This window comes from Watersipora subatra, chromosome 1 (assembly GCF_963576615.1).
Source record: "Watersipora subatra chromosome 1, tzWatSuba1.1, whole genome shotgun sequence".
Classification (NCBI taxonomy): domain Eukaryota; kingdom Metazoa; phylum Bryozoa; class Gymnolaemata; order Cheilostomatida; family Watersiporidae; genus Watersipora; species Watersipora subatra.
This window is the reverse complement of record NC_088708.1, coordinates 1,473,491-1,494,980: the sequence shown is the minus strand read 5'-3', so window position 1 is coordinate 1,494,980 and position 21,490 is coordinate 1,473,491. Positions and strand designations below refer to the sequence as shown.

Below are 21,490 nucleotides of genomic sequence, written 5' to 3'. Positions count from 1 at the left end.
ATTAAAAATAAAGTAAACATGAACAAATAAAACCGACTGAGCGCACAAATAACGACATGTTTAGTTGCTGTTGTTGCCCAAGTTCTTAAGTTGTACTAAAGTTTACCGCAGGGACTGGTCTCTGGTTAAACGTTTCTATCCTATTTTTGTCTAAATAAATTTTTGGGCCAAATCCGTTATGATTACCAATGAAGCGACCGACATAATATCGCAGCCAAACAGCATAAACAGAAGAGAACAGCTCCCTTTCAGTGCAGCTGATGCATCAGATGCAGTGCCTATTGTGACAAGCTGTTGTTTTGCTCGCTTCGCTCGCCAAGTGGCACTTTCGCAAAAACAACAGTTTGTCAAGACAGGCTACTGCCTTCATAGACAGAAGAAAACAACTCCCTACTGCTACTGCCTTCATAGATGTTTTGTCTGAATAAAAATCAATATACGCATTACATTCAAAGGTATCAAAACCAACAAACTTTCGGAATTAACAGAATAAATGTAACTAAAATTTCCCTTAGTTTATTTTATACAAACAAAAAAGAAAAAAAATGTGTTAGAGAAGAAAATACCAGATTAAATATGAGTCGGCAGTGTATTGTTTTAACAATAGCAATAAAAGTAGAAAAAAACAGTTTTAGGAATTTTAAATTTGTTATTGCATAATAAACAGCTAGAGAACAGTGAGCTTTGGTGTATCAAAAGCTTTTGTAAGAGTTAGATTTTTAATATGAAACAGCGATTTTACAGCTGTAGAGGGATTTTGTGGTTAAGTGTTACTTAACCCTTGCGTATTTCTCAAAAATTACAAGTGCGTTGACTTTGTATCTTTCAATATATGCACAAAATAATGACCAACAGAGTTATGAAGTCTTTAAATTTTTATTAAGAAATGATAAGTTTCAGAGCAAAGGCTACGTACAAATCTTGTGCACACTGAAGATATGAAAAGAATGAAGATGATGTGAATATGTAATTTGCTCATATTAAACTAATAAATAAGCGGAAAACACATAAAAAAGTATCAAACACTAAAGAACAGATGGCAGTTAACTAATGACAGAATATTACATGAAGGTAAGAAATGGCATTTCTCCCAAAACTACATGTATATGTACATGTATAATCAAACTGTGTGTCTATGGAGACTAAATCAAACAGATCTTGATTTCTCTGAAGATTGCATCAAACGATGTTCCTCTCAAGGCTATATCAAATAGTGTTTTAGCCAAAGCTATATCAAGTAGTGTTAATCTGAAGGTTATATCAAATGATGTTCCTGTAAAGGCTATACCAAATGGTTGTGACTTTCGAGAAAAAACACGAAGTACTATGATACAAATGCTAAATATACTGAACACAAGCGAGATTCACATCAGGTTCATGGTATATTGAAAGTATGCCTCAGCAAAAAACTACATATCATTGACTATGATGATATGATATACAACTGACCGACAGCCATGGTTTCCACCAGATCTATGTCCCGCGAAAAACCACAGATAATATACACCAATAAATCTGCCTACCACAACAGTTTCCTACCACGAACCATTAGAAAACTTAAATCAAAGATCTTCCACTAACCACACACATAATCATTAAAGGTTGACTTGCAACAAAATTCACATTACAGTTATTTGGTATCAAAAGATTCACCATGTCTTACTCTGTTGTGTTGTAGGGGCCAAATATGTGGAAATGTGATTACAAGCTCTTAAAAGCTCAAAAACGAAAAGCCGCTGTAGATCGGAATCTCTTTATTTCTCTGACGTAGTCATGAAATTTATTTATTCTCTTGTCACGTGATGCTCTCACGTGAATTGAAAGGCCAATAAAAAGCTCAATATAAAACTTGTCGTAGTACTAGTTTATGACAAACACTTCGGGTTTTACCGAAGACCTCGTATCAAATATAGATGCTTGCTACTTTACAGTTTTGTTTCGGTTTGGTCTAATCGGCAAGTCGTAATCTGATCATGCGACCCAATACTTCGCAAATACTTTCTGCAGCACTTTTCGATTATCACAAGGGACCAACAGGTTCATCATGATTATTAGACAATGATATGTACTGCTTCACGCTAAGACTAAAAAATTAAACAAATTTTTACAGTAAGTTATAAGATATCAGTGCTAAAAGTGACAGCATTACAATGACGATAAAACAGACGCGTAAGAACAATAGACATGGTTTTATTGAATGCGTGAAGTATATTTGTGAAAATCTTTTGACGAATAAGGTTGCATGAAAGTGTAAACAGAAACCATCTCTCACAACTACATCACATTTGAGCCGTTTTGGAAAACGAATCCAAACTACGGCGGTCTCGTGTGGCTGCGATTAACTGTTCGTTTTTGAGCTTTTAAGAGCTTGTAATCACATTTTCACATATTTTGCACCTACAACACAACAGAGTAAGACATGGTGAATCTTTTCATATCAAATAACTGTAATGTGAATTTTGTTGCAAGTCAACCTTTAAGCTAACACCTCTACCGCACTGACACTAACTCTAGTCGTAATCTCTAGCATGACATAACTATTAAATGCTGGCTAATAACTCAAATGTAAAAGTCACACCCCTTGCATCTGCTTTAGTTCGAAAGAAGAAGAGGTAAGAGACTGATGGTTTGCACATTCTGAATGATCTTTGAAAGGAAGCTTTGGTGATACATTGGTTAAGCTTCCATGTTAGCATGCATCTATCAGACTAGACATGGTGATGGCCATAGATTGATGAACCAGTGGTAGTTCCTTCTCATTTCACATTAACTTCAGTTAACAACATAATGCAGTTGTATTTTTTGGCTTTATTGTAACTAGGGCGTCTTGCAAAATAAACGTGCTGATCATCTTTGACATACTCTTAAGGTCACAGCTTAATCAAAATAACGAAGTAGCCGTCATACCCGCAGTTTTACTATATAATAGAATTTAAATTATATCAATTCAATAATTGCCACTGCTTTTTAGCAAAACAAAATACCTTTCATTTGCAAGAACTCAACTATCCTCAAACAGAATTTTAGTTATTTCAGTTAATTTCACTAAAACACTAATTGAGAAAATAAACGCATCTACCAGCAAATGCTACTGCAAAATGAGCAAACAGCGCATCCGTTCGAGTCTAGATCATTTTACAACCTCTCCATTACATCAATATAGCTCAATTTTTTTTTGAAATTTTGCAAACAACCTTCACTGCCCAATGACAGTGTAAATAACAATCAGTTTCAAGCTATATTGAGATGTACGACTGTGGTTTTATATTCACCCTGACTGAATGTCAGTGACAGCTGCTCTTCTTTATCTTATAGCTAATTATAACTGAAGTGGAGTGGTTGTTGTAACCAGTGATCGATTACTAACACGAGATACAGGATGGCCTTGTATTTCAATCGGAAGTTTAATTTAGGATCTCTTGCTAACAAAGTCTCGCAGTCACGTGAGTCAAACATTGGCTTTGATTGGGGAAGCTCTGGCGGGTAAATAGTCACTTCGCCGAACGCGGGACAAGAAAATTTGGCAGTGTGATACTCTTGTTTTAGTCAAAACAGCAATTTGCTTATTATAGACAATGCCAGAATCTATTGAAAGCTATGATCTTTTGCCATCATCAACACAGAAAAGGTGCTGCAAATATGTATATCATCTTTGATGAATGCTAAATACTCTATAGCCCGTTTTATTAAACGCTTGTCGCGATAACATCAATTTTATGTGAGCTATGAATTAGTTTTTTTATTATAACAGGCTCACAAGACTATTTTTGTATATTAGTAACCTTGTTCTTTGCCTGCCTCAATGAGCCGACTGTCTGTGGGTTGATTTAACCATATGCTGATAAAACATGTCTGAAGCCGTTTTGGGAAGACCAACTAACTGGTAGGAGGTGCAATCTGAGATCGATGAATCTAAGAATTGTTCAGGACGAATTAGCAGAGTTGTTGTATCATTCTGTGGAAAGCTACACTACCAGAAGAACAGTGCATTATTCAGTGACATATTTCCATTTTTCCATGTCTGATAATGAAACTGTGAAGGACTCTGCCTAGCCCTTTACTCTCCACAAGATTGATAAGTCAAACAAAAACACTCAGTGTTGAGGCAATAGAATAGATATATATTCTGCATAAACATATACATATAAATACATGCATACACCAGGGTCGGCAAAAATATCATATCACTGATATATATCATGATATTTATTGATATTTTTGATATCTGACATTTTTGAAACAAATGACATCTTTGATAAAAATTTGAAGCTAGGTTGAACTTGTATGGTGTTTACATTGTGATTTATGTACTTTATAGGTTGTATGGGACCAGTCAGCAATGTTTAATACCAAAAACTTGATTTATTGTAAGCCTAGTATAATAATAATATTTATAAATATGAAAATGTTCGTCAAATATTGGATTGGAAATCATGACATGAATGCAAAGTGCAAACAAAATAGTGCAAATATTAAATACACACTATGATAGTGTAAGCATGTTCTAATGTCCTACTCTTGTCTAGTTTAGGTATTTGTAAACAAACACCAGCTTGCCAGCCTTCACCACACCGGGAAAATTTCTAAACTCGCTGTGAACCAGTCCACATACAGAAAACACACACTAAACACTAGCAGTCAGAGTTATATCATCATATTTATAGATTTTACACTGAGCCAGAATCCTTTAAAGCTATTCGTTGAAAGATTTTTACAGAAAATGATGAGATGAGTTACTCTGTCATCTCAGTGAGTCAGTGTAATGTGCTTACAATTTTGTTTCTGGGTGTCAGATTGTTCAATTCAAAATCATAGATTATGAAGTTAAAAGGGTTTTCAGCAGGCTGGTCTCCCAATAAGGCAATAACAGAACATTTTAACATGAGATGAGATAATCAGATTAGGGAGATAGTACAGTCATACTTCGACTTACGAGCTTAATGCGTTCCGAGACTGAGCTCGTATGTCAATTTACTCGCATGTTGGTGCAATTTATTTATATATAGAACAATTAAATATATATTGATTGGTTTCCATACTCTAAAAATGCAAATAAAACACTCAATACAAGATATTGTAACAGAAAGAACATGTTGGTTATTGTCCTAACTTACCACACGCTTTCTAAAAGCAACAAATAAAAAATAATGCAAGGAAATGTGATAAATTAAAATGTAAAATTAAATACATACAATAGCAGCTAATGCTAGCATTTGCCAGAGAGGGAGATATAAGTTATCCTTCATTACAACAGTTGACTTTGATAAATTTGGATTTTATCAAAGTCTTAAAAGACTTAGACTAAAACTTAGAAGCAAATCTAAAAGCAAACTTTCATTTTTAACTTAACGTAATTAAAATTTCTTCGGCGTTCATAGTTTGAAGTTTCTCGCTGGTTAGCTAATTTTTCCTTTGTTTCGCTTTCACGACTAGCCAGCCGTTTTAAGATGAACCTATCTAAGGACGTTTGCCTTTGTCGCCCTTTCAACATGTTGCGATTAGGACGAACACAGGTGTCGTCACAAAGGTTTAATGCACGACCACTAGCCAACTTGTCCGAATGTCTATTTTTATAGTTTTGATAGATAGCACCGACCTTTTCAAATAGCGTCGTTTCAGTTACGCAGTCACCGGCCAATTGTTTATCTTTTTTCCAATGCCTGAGCGGTCTCTCCATCAGCGGTCGTGAAGATCGCTGCGCCGTTTAGAGACTATGGTTAGTCCTTTTGTGAACTAAATGCCCTGAATATAATCCTTCTGTTTGATAATTGTGGATGTATTTCTGTCATATTGCTAAGCTAGCTCAATCACGCATACATATTTCGCATAATTTTCCGTTTAATATCAATTGTTATCACTTGCTTTTTCTTTGCATTATTTTTCATTTTACTGGCAAACTACGCACAGTACTTTGAATTCACATAATTATGCACTGAAAAGCACGCACAAAAACACGGGACAAAAGTATAACCTGAGCAGTTGAAAAATACAGATTGATGCTGTTGTCATAAAACACCTCCGGCATACTTGGCAACTGACTCGCGTGCTCGTATCTCAAACATGGCTCGTATGTTAGTGCTAAAACTTGCTTAAAAGCTGGCTCGTATCTCAAGTTTCTCGTACGTTGGAGCACTCGTAAGTTGAAGTATTACTGTACAGGGATGAAGGAATACATTTTAGATCTGAAACTCTTCTCAGTTCAAACACTAATTTACAGTGCACCCTCGAGATACGATGTTAATCCGTTCCAAGGCTGGCATCGTATGGCGAAAAAATCGTATGTCCGGGTATAGAAACCATTGTAATTATACAACGGGAAAAAAAGAAGGTAACAATCGACCAAAATTTTATAAAAATGCTGTACATGTTGAAAATTAGTAACAAAATAGTATGTTAACTTTAGTAACTATAGTTACCTACAGTAGCTGCATTGTATTAAGTGCATCTAGTGATTATAATCTGCAATACTGTAAAATTGTAATCTGTGTACCAAATGCAGATCGTACGGTAACAAGTTTCTACCTTCAAAAGGTACGCATAACATAAACGTTGAATTCATTTCAAATAAGTTTTCCAAACTCACCTTTAAAACCAAGTTTTAGTATGTATTTTGAAATATTTCAATGAATTTAAACTGTTATCACGAAATTTTATCTTTCATAAGTTTCTGTCTTCACTTTCATTATAAAATTTAGCGTGTCTGGTTGAAACCTTTTTCAACCAGAATTTCAAAGAAAGGCCGAGCGATGCAGTTATCGAAAGAGGCCTTTCACACACCTGATCATTTAATAGCTACTGAAAAGAAAAAATGAAATTTTATTTACTATACAGGACGTACATACCTTTGGAGTAACGTGACTTTAGCTGATACATGCATAGAGTTTTCTCCCCCTAGAGTGATAACTGTGCATTCAACAACACGAGCGTTTCCGTTGCCAACAAGGAGCGTTTAGGCCACGCCCCTTTTTTGTGCTAGTCAATCGTAGTGATCGACAGAACAATAACGTCAGCCATGAGAATGATCATGAATTCCCAGTTAAGATAGTAATTATTGCTCATATTAAAGAAATGATGATTATAGTTTATTACTCTAATATATGCTTATTATTTAAAGCAATTCAATACCTACATGCATTGCAAAGGCACTGAATAGATGGTGTTAAGTAAGCGAGTTAATGCAATCAGTTACTCCAATGATATACAGCCCCCACACATGAGGGGCTGTATATCATTGGTTATTCATAGATAAGATAGATAGTCATACTGGGGTTGTATTACATTGGTGTGATGGGAAGCTAATCGACTACCATCAACTGAAAGTATTGACATTGTATGGTGATAGAGTGATTCATTGTCACCTCAGTTCACAAACAGCCCTTGCATGTAATATTAGATTTCAATACATATCAATCAAATACATAGACTAGCTTGAAGCAAAGATGTCCACTAGTTAGTGGACATCTTTGCTTGATGTAAGCAAGCAAAAAGTTTGAAAGTTAGAGTGGCAAATGTTGTTATATGTTAGATAAAAATAAATTATACTTAATTATACTAAATTATAATTATTTAAAAATAAAATAGACTTTTTATTACTTTATTTATTAAATAAAGTAATAAAAAGTAGTTGTGAATTACTTTATTTATTTAATAAAGTAATAAAAATTAGCTATGATTACAATAATTTTTTATTGTAATCATAGCTAAACAGATTATATTTAGCATTACTTGCTAATTATTTTACATTTAAACACATTTGCTGTTTCATTTTTCTTCTTAATTCATTTTAACAAAAAACTTCTTTCATGATATGAAGTTTAAAAGTGGTAGTTGTTTGAAAAAGCTTGAAAACATTTACAGTCGTTTTTATTTTCTCTCTTCTCTTCATTTATTTCAATTACACAAAACACTTTTCATAATATGTAGTTTGAAAGTTAAAGTGGTAAATGTTGTTATATGTTAAATAAAAATAAATTATACTTAATTCTACTAACTATAATTATATAAAAATAAAATAGACTTTTTTATTACCTTATTTATTAAGTAATTTTTCATTGTAATCATAGCTAAACAGATTATATTTAGCCATTACTTGCTAATTATTTTACATTTAAACACATTTACAGTTTGTTTTTTTTTTCCTAATTTATTTCAACAAAACACTTCTTTCATGATATGAAATTTAAAAGTTGTAGTTGTTTGAAAAAGCTTGCAAACCTTTAGAGTTGTTTTCTTTTTCCTCTTAATTCATTTAAACTGCTTAAAAATATTTTCTCATGATATGAAGTTTAAAAGTTAGAATAGTAAATGTTATATAAAAATAAATTTTCTGTCCAAATACTTTTTTATTACTCGGGCAACACCGGGTAGTACAGCTCATAGTTGATGGCAGTTGATTAGCTTCCCATCACACCAATGGAATACAACCCCAGTATGACTATGTATGTTATCTATGAGTAACTGCTTGCATTACCTTCACTTTCACTCACTATCTATTCAGTGCCTTGGCAAGTCATGTAGGTATCAGGGATTACGTGTATGTCACAATTTCCATTTTCATAGTTCATTTCCATATTATTTCCATTTCCATAACATTTCCATAATTCATTTCCATATTATTTCCATTTCCATAATTCATTTCCATATTATTTCTATTTCCATAATTCTTTTCCATATTACTTCCATTTCCATAAAAGTTCCATAATTCATTTCCATATTAATTCCATTTCCATAATTCATTTCCATATTATTTCCATTTCCATATTATTTCCATTTCCATAATTCATTTCCATATTATTTCCATTTCCATAAAAGTTCCATAATTCATTTCCATATTAATTCCATTTCCATAATTCATTTCCATATTATTTCCATTTCCATATTATTTCCATTTCCATAATTCATTTCCATATTAATTCCATTTCCATAACTCATTTCCATATTATTTCTATTTCCATAATTCATTTCCATATTAATTCCATTTTCCTGCTTCATTCCCATAGTATTTCCATTTCCATATTATTACCATTTCCATAATTCATTTCCATATTATTTCCATTTCCATAAAAGTTCCATAATTCATTTCCATATTAATTCCATTTCCATAATTCATTTCCATATTATTTCCATTTTCATATTATTTCCATTTCCATAATTCATTTCCATATTAATTCCATTTTCATAATTCATTTCCATATTATTTCCATTTCCATATTATTTCCATTTCCATATTATTTCCATTTCCATAATACATTTCCATATTAATTCCATTTCCATAATTCATTTCCATATTATTTCCATTTCCATAATTCATTTCCATATTAATTCCATTTCCCTACTTCATTTCCATAGTATTTCCATATTATTTCCATAATTCATTTCCATATTATTTCCATTTCCATAAAAGTTCCATAATTCATTTCCATATTAATTCCATTTCCACAATTAATTTCCATATTATTTCCATTTCCATAGCATTTCCATAATTCATTTCCATATTATTTCCATTTTCATACTATTTTCATACTTGTAAAATAAAATTTCCATATCCATTTCCCTAAAATTATGGAAATATTTATGTTTATGGAAATGAAAAAGTAAACATTTCCATAATATGTTTAGCAATCCCTGGTAGGTATTGAATTGCTTTAAATAATAAGCATATATTAAAGTAATAAACTATAATCATCATTTTTTTAATATGAGCATTAATTACTATCTCAACTGGAATTCATGATCCTTGTTTAACCCTTCTCATGGCTGATGTTATTGATCTAGTCAATCACTACGACTGACTAGCACAAAAAAGAGGCGTGGCCTAAACGCTCCTTGTTGGCACCGGAAACGCTCGTGTAGTTATCACTTTAGGGGGAGATAACTCTATGGATACATGTGTCGAATAAAGCAGAGAGAAGGCAAAAACGTATCAATGTTAATTATGTTGCCGTACACTTGAAGATTAATTTAATACGTAATAAAATGGAATTTTTAGCAGGCTAAAGAAGGTTGTCTAGTCCTGTCCAATTTTTCTTCTGGTTTAAAAGAAAAAAAATGCTGGTGCAATGCAGAAAACTGCTAGCTAGCTAAAGCTTGTAGAAGGATCCAGAAAAGGTGCTACAGTAGTTTTTTTGTATGAAATGCAGGGTTGGCTTGGTTTAAACCAGCCCGAAAAAACCGGTTTTATTCATTATTTTTTGTGAAAAGCATATTTTAAGCTCCTAGTGGTTCAGGTGTTGTAGAAATGCAATTATATGTAATTATCAGCTGTGGAAGTTTATTTAGGACACAGTAGTAAATTGATGGCAGAGCTTAAGTTGAAACTACATAAAATCCTAGCACAACAATGAATTAGTGAATTTCATTTTCAATTACTTTTATCAAGTGATATGATGATCTCTTTACTGGTGAAATATAAAAACTGTGTGAAATATACTAATCCAATCATCGTCTCTAATAATGAATGAATATTTTCTCAAGTCTGGCCAGTGAGAAAGGATTACTTATAATTAGAAATTACAACAATAAAATCCTTTTAGGCAAAAGCTTCAAGTTTGCAAACTGATATTTCATTTATTGGGCACAAGCCAAAGTCGTTGGATTGATAGAATTCAGTTTATCAAGTTTGTTGTGTTTTGACAAGTTTTGAAAGGCAAAGGTTTTAAGGCAAAACGTAATAGGTGTGCTGTCGTAATGCGAGGTCACGCAGATAGACTTGAAGCTCACGTAGCAAAATGTCAAGCTGAAAACACCAATTTAGACAGTGATGCTAATATTCAGGTGATAGAAGTTGAGTCATCTGCCACTGCTCCAAACACTAGCAATGCATCTGCATTATTGCTCTGCTCTACACTACCACATGACTAATCACAGGGATTAAAGTTCCTACTTATACATAGAGCTGTATGTAAAATATTCACTTTATGTTATAAGATTTCTGCTCTGTATTTCATCGATCATGTTTGATTTAAGACTCATTCTGAAATTTCCATACGTTTTCTCTCTTTTTTCCCATAACATCTCCCACGGTACCATCTTTAACAGATGATTCCACATATGTATGTTCAATACTCAATCATGCAGCTATAGTAAGTGATGTTAATTAGACTTAAAATTGCACAAACCTTGGTAAAATTATAAAAACTTGTTTAAACCATAAAAAACCGGTTTAAACCATAAAAACCGGTTTAAACCAAAAAACCTGGTTTTTTCATAAAAACCGTGGTTTTTTCCAACCCTGATGAAATGTGCACAATAATCAATGTAACCATACGTACAAAGTTTGTACGTATTTATACCCTAGAGGAAAGGGCTTTAACAAGTTTCAGAAAGTAATATAAATGCGTCAACTATCTTGAGTAGCTAGTTATATGAGTTACATACATACGATGAATTGTATTCACGTAGGAGATAACAAGCCCATCTGCAAAGACATGGTTAAACAAGAAATCAAAACATAAAATCAAAAGGAAACAAATAAAATATGAAAAACATTCCACACAAGAAATAAATAATATATATTATACATGCATTGTTTTAATGTACCAGTCCACATCAGTAAATTAAACACTTAAAATATTTCTGCCAATGTGGGATTTTCTGTATCTTCTACTTCCTCGCCTTTACTAAATGGTTGCTCCTTTTACAAGCTGATCGCGTGCATGACCTAGCTCCTTCAAATCTTCAGTCGTAAGCTCTTGTGCTTGCTTTAATGGAGTTCTTGTTTTAATAATAATTGCAAATGCTGATTGATTGCGATCATATTCCTTGACAATGTTAATAATACGGGTGCCTTCTTATTTATGACATTCGACTTTGTTGACATAGAAATCATTTTTCCTTCGTTTTGTAACGTTTGTATCGGTCTCAGATTCCATAGCTAACGAATTAAATGTAGATACTTGTAGTATGCTGTTATATACGTATGCTGACTTAAAAGTTTATAGTAAAATATATAATAACGCTAAAAATGAATATTTGCTCTCGCTTGTGTATTTTACACGAAATTTTCCACGCGGAATGCTGACATGAGCGAAGTCGATCATCGTCTCTTTTAAACTTTCTGAAAATGTTTTTTGCCAAACTATATTTCGGTGTCTTTTTTATTTGGACGTGCTTTATGAGCTCACCCACCGCCAAATTTTAACTCGGGCGAAACTTTTCTCAAAATCGTATGGTGAAATAAAATTCGTATAGCGAGGTGAAGATATCACAATGTTTGACTTCGTAAGGTAAAAAAATCGTATATCAGGGTAATCGTATCTCGAGGGTGCACTGTATTGGTCTAGCCAATGTCACCACCTTAGTCTGGCTGTCTTTGTTCGTCTGTGTTGGGTAAGCCTAATAGGCAGGCCCCTATGCAAGTATTTGATGATTTTAGATGGTTTTTAGCATTTTTGACTGTACGCAATTATAGTTGTAAGATGAAAACGGAATGATAAAATGGATATTTTTCAAAAATATCGTTTTTTTACCCAAAAATATATCTATCGACGATGTATATCAAGTGATGTATATCAAACCAACCCTGGCATACAATACGTGCCCATTATAAAGAACAGCATGCGAGAGATTGCCAGCGATCTCCGACTTTCTTGGCTCATCTGGCCTCCTTGTACATGTATATTATTCTTCTTTTGCTTGGCTTCCGCCTCCTTTACTTTTGGTTGGTCTTACCTACGTGACTTGGCTTTAGTATATAAGCCATATTGTGGCTGGTTTAGCCTAGCCGAGTTCTTTGTACATAAAAGCTTGGGCAGCCCTGACCTTGCCAACTTATTCCGTTAGCCGAGCTGGCTATTACGCAATTGCTCAGCTTATAAGGCATGCCACTACTTTGGGGCCTTTTAGCTGGAACGCTCGATGTTAGTATCTGACTTACTGCCACTACACACTCCTCCATTATGAAAATCGTCGTTCCTAATGACTCGTCGGAAGTGGGATAGCCAGCCGCACATAGGGTTGGTGTTGCCGATCTTGTACTCTAGACTTCTCGCATCATGTTCTGTTCCCGGTCGATTGGTGAAAGGCCGAGTACCAACAAGGTGTTATTCGACGTGGCAGCCTGGACAAGATGGTCTCCTTCTCCGCCGTTGGGTGTCAGGGCCACCATCTTCTACTCCCCATACCAGCCCGGTGGCTGAGCTGGCCTGGGGTTATCTTGAGTGGCTTCACGAGCTTGTTTTGTGAGTTTGGTAGCCGGGCCATTGATAAATAAGCTGGATGGTCTGGTTCTCCCGGAATATCGTTTCATTGTTGCTCCTATCTCCTCTAGAGCTACTGCAGCCGGGTCTTGAGTTCTTTGCTTAAGACAAGGTTGGTGGAGGTCTCTGCCAGCTTCAACTCGTCATTACACTCGGCCTTTGTCTCCTGCTTCCTGGCTCTTGCCCCTTACATGTTGGGACCTCTTTGGGTTCCATGGTGGCAGGTGCTTGTCCGAGCTTTTCTGCACAAACATGAAAAGGGTTCAAGCGGCTCTTGCGCCGTACTGAAGACTGGCTCTGATGCTCTATGTGTTTGCCTGGTGTCTCATGGGTACTTGTTTCAAGTTTTTGTGAATAACCTTTCATTTATCGCGATTGATAACATGATTGTTAGAAAATAGCAAACAGATACTGGTATATTGCCAGTGAGAAGTATGTTGGTAAACTATAGATAATAGTCATTTTTTAATACTATTGCAATCATTGTTTTCTCTAAGCTGTTTCCTCATGAGTTCACTGCTTGCATTGAAATAACCAAATTGAATGAGTACGCCCACTAGAAAGACAGTTCATTTATTATAAGTTTGTTTGTCGAAATATTCAATAAGCTGATCAGATATAATTGGGTGTCTCTCTCACTGTAGGCTGGCTGGTCTATACAATGACTTGAAGAATGGGAAGACCAGTCAAAAGGTAGGCGATAATAATCCATTTTTAATTCTTTTATAACTCATAATAATAATGCAGGATCATTGGTAAAGTCCTGTGCATTATCTGTTTAGAACTATATCAATCATATGCTGGGTGAGCTTGATGACTTCTTACCTGAATCTATCTTGGAGAAACTTAGTGAGGTGAAAGCAAAGAATAAGCAAAAAGTCATAGATAAGGTAAGTATTAAAGTTATCATTATTTGTGTAACCGTGGTAAAAGGTTGATGAATTATCAATGACTGGTATCGCATATTGTGATGGTCAACCTTCCAATAATAACCATTATTGGGTTTCTCTCCTCTCGCTTATGTTACATGCCACTTCTCTTGTTGTTTGCTGTAAATGGATTACGCTGAATTGTGTAAGGCTCAAATATATATTGCTTTAGATCTATTTCAGTTATGTGCCACGGATGTTTATATTATGTCAAACTGCAAAGTGTGAGGATCATGAACATATATTTCAAGTTTGTGGTGTGTTTTGGTGTCTATCCATACGTTTGGTAAATTCTGAGAAAACTTTCTCACTGAACTCGTAGTTGATATCGCAGTGTATAAAGAAATACACATTGTTGGACGAGTTATCATGGTCTCTATCAGAAGCTAGATTGCTAGATAGTCAGGCTATAGCAGTTGAGGGGTATCTGCTCCACAGACCTTCGGGAGTTGCAGGCCAACTGGATATCTCCTTGGAGACTCCTTTGGAGGCAAGATTACTAAATAATCAGGCCACACCATTTGGTGACAAATCTAGCGATTGTGAAGTTGGTTGTCAGGCCAAGTATCTAGTGATTATCCATTTCATAGGCATTGGGGTGTTGCAGACCAACATGGTTGCGCAGCAAAGCTTGCCGAAATATTTGGAAGAGTAAAAGAAGAGAATTCTCTTGGTGCAGTTCTGCTGCAGCAATATATTGGGTTCGATCTGATAGCATTATTGGTTCATGAGAATTTGGAGGTTGTTGTCATCATTTGGCTGGCTGCCTCTGCATATCTGGAATGAACTCTATTCGCATATAATACATGTTTTCAATTCAAGATGAAGATGTCTTGAAGGTGACTAGTCTGAAAGTCTTTCTTCAACATTTACCTTAGTGCAATGTGCCTTTAATGCTATGGCTAGGTTGTTTACAATGCATAGCAACAGCCTTGACATCTAGCCTGAAAGCACCTTTTAGTGTTTGTTGAAATTTGGCTCATGCATGGCCAGCCAGTTAGATGGGCTTTCCGTGTAGTTCTGCCCATAGTGCCTATTAGAACTGGGCATAGCAATATTTAGCTGCGTGTCATCTGGCAGTTTCAACAACAAAAAGGGCAAAAGCTTTCACTCATATCCTTATAGCACCATGACACAATCTTTCAAAAATGTTATAACAAAATGACATTTCACCCGTTACATTTTGGTCATCGCACTAATTGGCTACAGTTTATCAAAAAAGGAAAAGATAGTCAATAGCAACATTCCAAAAAAAATTTTTTTTTGTGTATGTGCTGGTTCGAAGTTGCGCAGTAGATACTAACTGCTAATTTTTGCAGTGTGTGCTCTATTGTTTCCTTCCGATATATTAATAAATCTTTCTATTGATGTCTGAATTGATTGCATCATGCGTGCAGGAGGAATTCACGAGACGAGTGCGAGGGATCATCTCTTGTTATGAGCCTCGCGAGACCTCGAGCGATGGGGAGAAAGAAAACAACTCCATAAAAGTTGAAAAGAAACACAAGATAAAGGTAAACGGAAAAGGTAAGTTTGTGCTACGGTGATTCATGAACATGGGTATGGATAGCCAATTGGTTGGTTTCAAGTCTTGTATGTATTGTAGAACCTGTCCCAAGTCGGGCGGCAAAGACTAAAGGTCAACAATCCATAACCTCTTTATTTGCTTCAATGGCAGCCAAGAGGAAAAGTTCTTCCGTTGAGGACAGTGCAGAGAAAAAGATCAAAACTGAGACGGATCTTAGGTAAGGACAATTACTTTTGTTTTCGTTAGTTTCGTAGGAGTTCAAATGGTATGTCTTATATTTCTATGGGCTTTAGACAAGGTTGCCACGCTGCTTTGCATGAATCAGCAAATACGTTGTTACTAGTAAGATTGCAACTAGGTATTATCACTGACTACCTGTAGCCATAGCTCACTCAAGCGGTGTCCAGACTGTCGGCAGTACATTGACGATGAGTTAGTGACTGTGAGCAAGTTGAAGGGAGCAACTGCTGAGTATATCACCCTCACCAACCCTGATCTCAACATCTATGAGGATGACAGCTCAGCCATGACTGATGAGCGAGTCCAACACAAAATTACAGGGTTTAGGTGAGCTTGCATTGAATCGTAGGGGTTAGTTGAGCTTGCATCATCTCTAGCAGTGAATTGTAGGGTTTAGGTGAGCTTATATTATCTCTAGCAGTGGTTCAAAGGGGTTAAGTGAGCTTCTATTATTTCTTTGAGCATTCCGGTAGTACAACTCCACCTTATATCACACTTTCTTAGTCTGGTCTAATCTGATATAGATGTTCCAGATTAGGTTTTTTGACTTTTAATAGGTGTGCAGCTAATGATAACACATGCACAATTTGAATGCGGTGAGGATAATTTAATAGATGCGTCCATGTTTTCATCGATTGCTGTTGTTTATTTATCATTCCTAGTCGTATGTAATGCCCTGACTATTTATGCTAGGAGTATTACAAGTTGCTAGCTATTTCCTTTACTGAAATCTACGATAGTACTTTAGGCCATGGGCTAGTATGATTAAATTAGCTATGTACAATGCTCAGACAAACTACATCTAAAACATGCGAGAACTGTTTGACCTCACTGTTTGACCTCTTAAATGAGCAGTCTTTGTCAAGTCAGGTCATATTGTTAGTCCATTGATATCTGTTGGTGACAACCTTGCTGTCCGCATGGAATTCCTGGTTTTCACTGATAATAACTGAGATGTTCCCTGCCCAACAGCGTTTATGCCAAATGTGGTCATCTGTGCGCTTTTGATGACGGACTTATTGAGAAAAATAAAGAGCTGTATTTCTGTGGCCATGTCAAGCCAATATATGCAGAGGAGACTGGAAGTGAGGGAGGAATACCGACTGAAGAAATGGGACCCATCAATGAATGGTTTGTCCATGGTTTCGATGGCCACTTCCCTGTGATAGGCTTCAGCACGGGTCAGTTAAGTTTGCACTTCTCAATCACTTGCACACGCTTATTTTCTCTGCGCATTGATGCAACCTCTTTTCACTCTTGTCCATTTCAACTCTTCCCCCCCCCATGTTTATTTCGATACCTTCCCAGACAGGTCCACTTCGATTTTTGCCCACATAAATTTTATTTCAACCTTAATTTGAATGTTTTAATGTCAACTCCTGTCCATATATTCATTCAAGCACCCATCCACATGCCTTTACTTATCTTACATCACCTATGGGTGTTGAACAACCAGTTGGGATGAACTAGCAATCAATATTTGCGCAACCATTCTTGAAAGTGTTCTTACCTTTCTATATGTCAACAATAACAGATGCGCCTTTTCTAACGTCTGCTACGCTCTTGCTTCTGATCCTCTTGTTGGCCCTACTCTACACTCTCTTGCTTTTAGCGTTTGCTGAATATTTCCTTATGGAGGCAAGTGAGGAGTACTCGGGCTACATGCGAGTTGTGAAGGAGAAAACATTCATGAGCAATCTTGTGATCTCATTTCTCATAGAGAACAACTCGGCCTCTTACGAGGACCTCTTGCAGAGACTAGAGGTAGCTAGTCATTGCTAGAATGAAGGCTTACCATTGCATTTTTATGTACTGGAGCAGATGATGAAATTGGTGCTGTGAGGTTTAATGCAGTCTTGGAGGCGTGTGAAGTACATGTGGGTCGACTATTTTTAGGGCGCTGCACTTCCAGAGGGCGTTACATGTCCTCTTACTGAGGACACTCTCATTAGGCACTCCCAGTTCATTTGTGACCAAGTACAGAGCTTTGACATGGGGGCTGACGCTGATGAGGACCTCATCATCAGCACTCCCTGCATTCGTTCTCTCGTCAAATTGGCAGGTAGATCTATCTATTTGTAACATTTTTGATCGCTCATTACAAAATTTTAATCAAGATAAAACAACATGAAAGCGCTACACGTTTTTTTATGAATTATGCAGACATTTGCTGCATTGAAAAACTTGTCCGAAAGAACAGCTTGGTTTAAAATTTCAAACATATTTGCTGTTGCTGTGGTATCCTGACTGTCTTAAAGAGTCGAATGTCATGTGCGCTGCAATAGGATACTGACATATTGTAGGTGTAACCCTGGGTATCAAAATAAAAAGGTCAAGGATGGTTAAAGCCGTAAAGAAAGACAAAGGCCATGCTACAATGACTTATGCCACTACGACGCCCCTTGTCACGAGTGTTTTCAACCAGATTTTTGGTGTAAGTGCATTCCCAAACTCCCATCATGCTACTCCCTCAAACTCCCTTCATGGTATTCCCTCAAACTCCCTTCATGGTATCCCCTCATGGTATCCCCTCAAACTCCCCTCATGCTATTCCCTCAAACTCCCTTCATGGTATTCCCTCAAATTCCCCTCATGATATTCCCTCAAACTCCACTCATGATATTCCCTCAAACTCCGCTCATGATATTCCCTCAAACTCCCTTCATGCTATTACCTCAAACTCCCATCATGTTATTACTCCCCTCATGCTATTACCCCCTTCATGGTATTCCCTCAAATTCCCCTCATGATATTCCCTCAAACTCCGCTCATGATATTCCCTCAAACTCCGCTCATGATATTCCCTCAAACTCCGCTCATGATATTCCCTCAAACTCCCTTCATGCTATTACCTCAAACTCCCATCATGTTATTACTCCCCTCATGCTATTACTCCCTTCATGGTATTCCCTCAAATTCCCCTCATGCTATTCCCTCAAACTCCCTTCATGCTATTCCCTCAAACTCCCCTCATGCTATTCCCTCAAACTCTCTTCATGCTATATCCCCTCAAACTCTCATGCTATATCCCTTCAAACTCCCCTCATGCTATTCCTTCAAACTCCCCTCATGGTATCCCCTCAAAGGTCTTGTTTTTCAGGCCTCATCGTACCTCACTATACAACACTGTACCATACTTTGTCGTATCTGGCTAAGATCGCTTTGACATGCCTGACTGGCTGTTACATGTGCTTCTCAAATAACGCTATCCTTATGTGGTTATTACAGGAAGAGATAGATGATAGTGTAAGCGAAGCTAGACGCAGGCGGTGCGGGCAGTGTGAGGTTTGCCTCCAGCCCGATTGCGGCAAGTGCAACAATTGTAAGAATATGGTTAAGTTTGGAGGAGAAGGGAGATCGAAACAGGCGTGTCTGCTACGCAGGTCGGTTGGTGCAGTGGCTAGAGAACAGCTATTAATTCTGTATAATTGTATGTGTTCTATTACCAGGCTTCTCAACTCTTCAATGCTGAGCATGCCAAGCTTTGGCTCTACAACCAATTCGTTGTAAAGACTAACGATAAATTTTTATGTGCTGTAGATGCCCTAATATGGCTGTGGAAGCGGGTGATACACCTGCTGACAATGAGGAGGAAGAGGATGACATGGATAAAAAGGCAAAACAAGCTGCTGCAAAACCCAAAAGAAAAGTCAAGTAAGTGGTGCTGGTGTCTGACGCAGGGATTTCAGCAGGAGGAGTGCGAAGCTGGAGTGATGAGTGCTGCTCACTATGAGGGAGCGGGACACGCAGTCTGATGCTCCTTCATACTGACCACCATGGGAGACAAATCATGCTGCCCAGGGGCCATCTGACCAGTATACAGTTCCTTGTTCCACCCTGTTGCTATCCCTTAGGCTACTTGTTAGGTATCCCTGCTCGAATGAATGGATGTTCACATTGGCATCTCATAATAGTTCCTGCACCGATGATTTATATGCTATCCCGTAGTAGTGCAAACCAACAACACAGATAGTATGCTCTCTGATAGGCAATCAATTAACTGGAGTTTGATGAGAAAAAAGCTTGAACTTTTGCAGTTGAGGAATTTATTCATATCTCCCACAGCTTGTAATTACTCTCCTATCTTACCTGTGAACATGGGAACTATAGCTATAAGAACTAGTCTGTTATTGTCATCTAACTAACAGACCGAAATGATGATGTTAAATTCAACGCATTCAAGTTGAGTTGTTATGTTGTTGCGTAAATTGATTTGGCCTGTCTGGCCTACTCAATCAAGTAATCTATATATTAATCTCAAAGTTTCGCATTCGGTGTCTGTTCAGCTATGGCTGATTTAAATCGAGCAATGAAAAATCTGTATCGCAGAAGATTTGACCTCGCAAGCTCCTGTTCATAAGGCCACAAGGTAACCTATTAAGCTACACAGGATGCAATGGATTCATTGGGCAGATATGAGTTATCTCGGTTAACATACGCATAGCGACTCTGCATTACGCGCAATGTCAGCAAAGCTTGATCTCACGGCTCTTATAAGTAAGTTTAGCAATACAGATACTAGCTTACTCAAATTAGCTAATGACAGCTAAATTACCTATCACTTTTTAATAAGCTGTTTTTTAATACTTGCGCAACACCGGATATCCGGCTAGTACATTATTTAACTCGGCACCATTATATTCAAGATATACATGTAAGGTATAGGAGACCTTATATCAAGATAGACTTTTACACCATCATATTCTTTGTTTCACATCAATGATGTACCCAGCACTCACAGTTGCGCTTCAAGCATTTGTTTAAGTCTATTGAGAATCGTCTGTACATGTTCTCTGTTGTAGAACCAGCTCAAAGGGTAGTGCGGTGACATTCAAGGGCAAGCCATTGGAAACGATCAAGTCAAAGGAATACTATGCTGAAGTGGAGATAGGGGGAGAACTTTATAGTGTGGGCAGCTTTGTAGAGGTAGCGGATGACGACTGTCCGGAGGAAAATGATATCGGGCGAATAGAGTACATGTGGAAGGACAATGGTGGCACTGGGCACATACACGTTCATTGGTTCAGGTCAGTCAAATGCTTTTATGCTGTAAAAATTCAGTGATTTTGTTTATTCAAATCATTCGGCTTGATTCTCGAGTGTGGACGCTTATTGGGAGCCCTTTCAGCCTCCTCCCTCCCAAGCATTATTTTGGTCAGATCAGCTCGGTGCTAATATCACATACCATATATGTTAGAGAGGTATGGCGACATTTAAAACATCAATATCACATAAAAAATTTGGGTTGTTTTTTGGGCATTATAAAAATGGCTTCTCTAAACTTTTAGTCCAAATATTGTACTAACATACATTTTTGAGATGGTACAAGGCGTACAGAGCTATCATCGTGAACAAAGCTGCAGTAGGTGCACTTTTTTAATTAGTTTGAAAACGAACTCGGCGCTCAAATAAACAGCAACTGACATTATTCAGCATGCTTAGGACAAGCTGAGCCATATGAGTGGTGTTAGTTAGACCTATGCAGACATGCGATAACAGTGGACCTTCTCCATGCGATTTCAATTCGTTCCAGTGTTGGCATCGTAAGGCGGAAATGTCCTATAGAGGAGTAATAATAGAAACCTATAGTAATGGTT

At 36.7% G+C, this 21,490-nt stretch overlaps 1 protein-coding gene across 1 annotated transcript in view; it reads left to right on the top strand.

Moving 5' to 3' along the window:
* Nucleotides 1–3,494: 3,494 nt before the first annotated feature.
* LOC137410531 (DNA (cytosine-5)-methyltransferase PliMCI-like) overlaps nucleotides 3,495–21,490 on the top strand; it is a 33,879-nt gene continuing 15,883 nt past the window's right edge. The window contains exons 1-13 of the mRNA XM_068095961.1: nucleotides 3,495–3,628; nucleotides 13,841–13,889; nucleotides 13,979–14,086; nucleotides 15,523–15,652; nucleotides 15,732–15,870; nucleotides 16,035–16,220; nucleotides 16,866–17,074; nucleotides 17,506–17,657; nucleotides 17,790–17,955; nucleotides 18,197–18,327; nucleotides 19,122–19,276; nucleotides 19,434–19,547; nucleotides 20,696–20,920. Of these exons, the coding sequence (XP_067952062.1) occupies nucleotides 3,576–3,628; nucleotides 13,841–13,889; nucleotides 13,979–14,086; nucleotides 15,523–15,652; nucleotides 15,732–15,870; nucleotides 16,035–16,220; nucleotides 16,866–17,074; nucleotides 17,506–17,657; nucleotides 17,790–17,955; nucleotides 18,197–18,327; nucleotides 19,122–19,276; nucleotides 19,434–19,547; nucleotides 20,696–20,920 (1,817 nt within the window). The 5' untranslated portion in view covers nucleotides 3,495–3,575. The remainder of the gene's footprint in view (nucleotides 3,629–13,840; nucleotides 13,890–13,978; nucleotides 14,087–15,522; nucleotides 15,653–15,731; nucleotides 15,871–16,034; nucleotides 16,221–16,865; nucleotides 17,075–17,505; nucleotides 17,658–17,789; nucleotides 17,956–18,196; nucleotides 18,328–19,121; nucleotides 19,277–19,433; nucleotides 19,548–20,695; nucleotides 20,921–21,490) is intronic.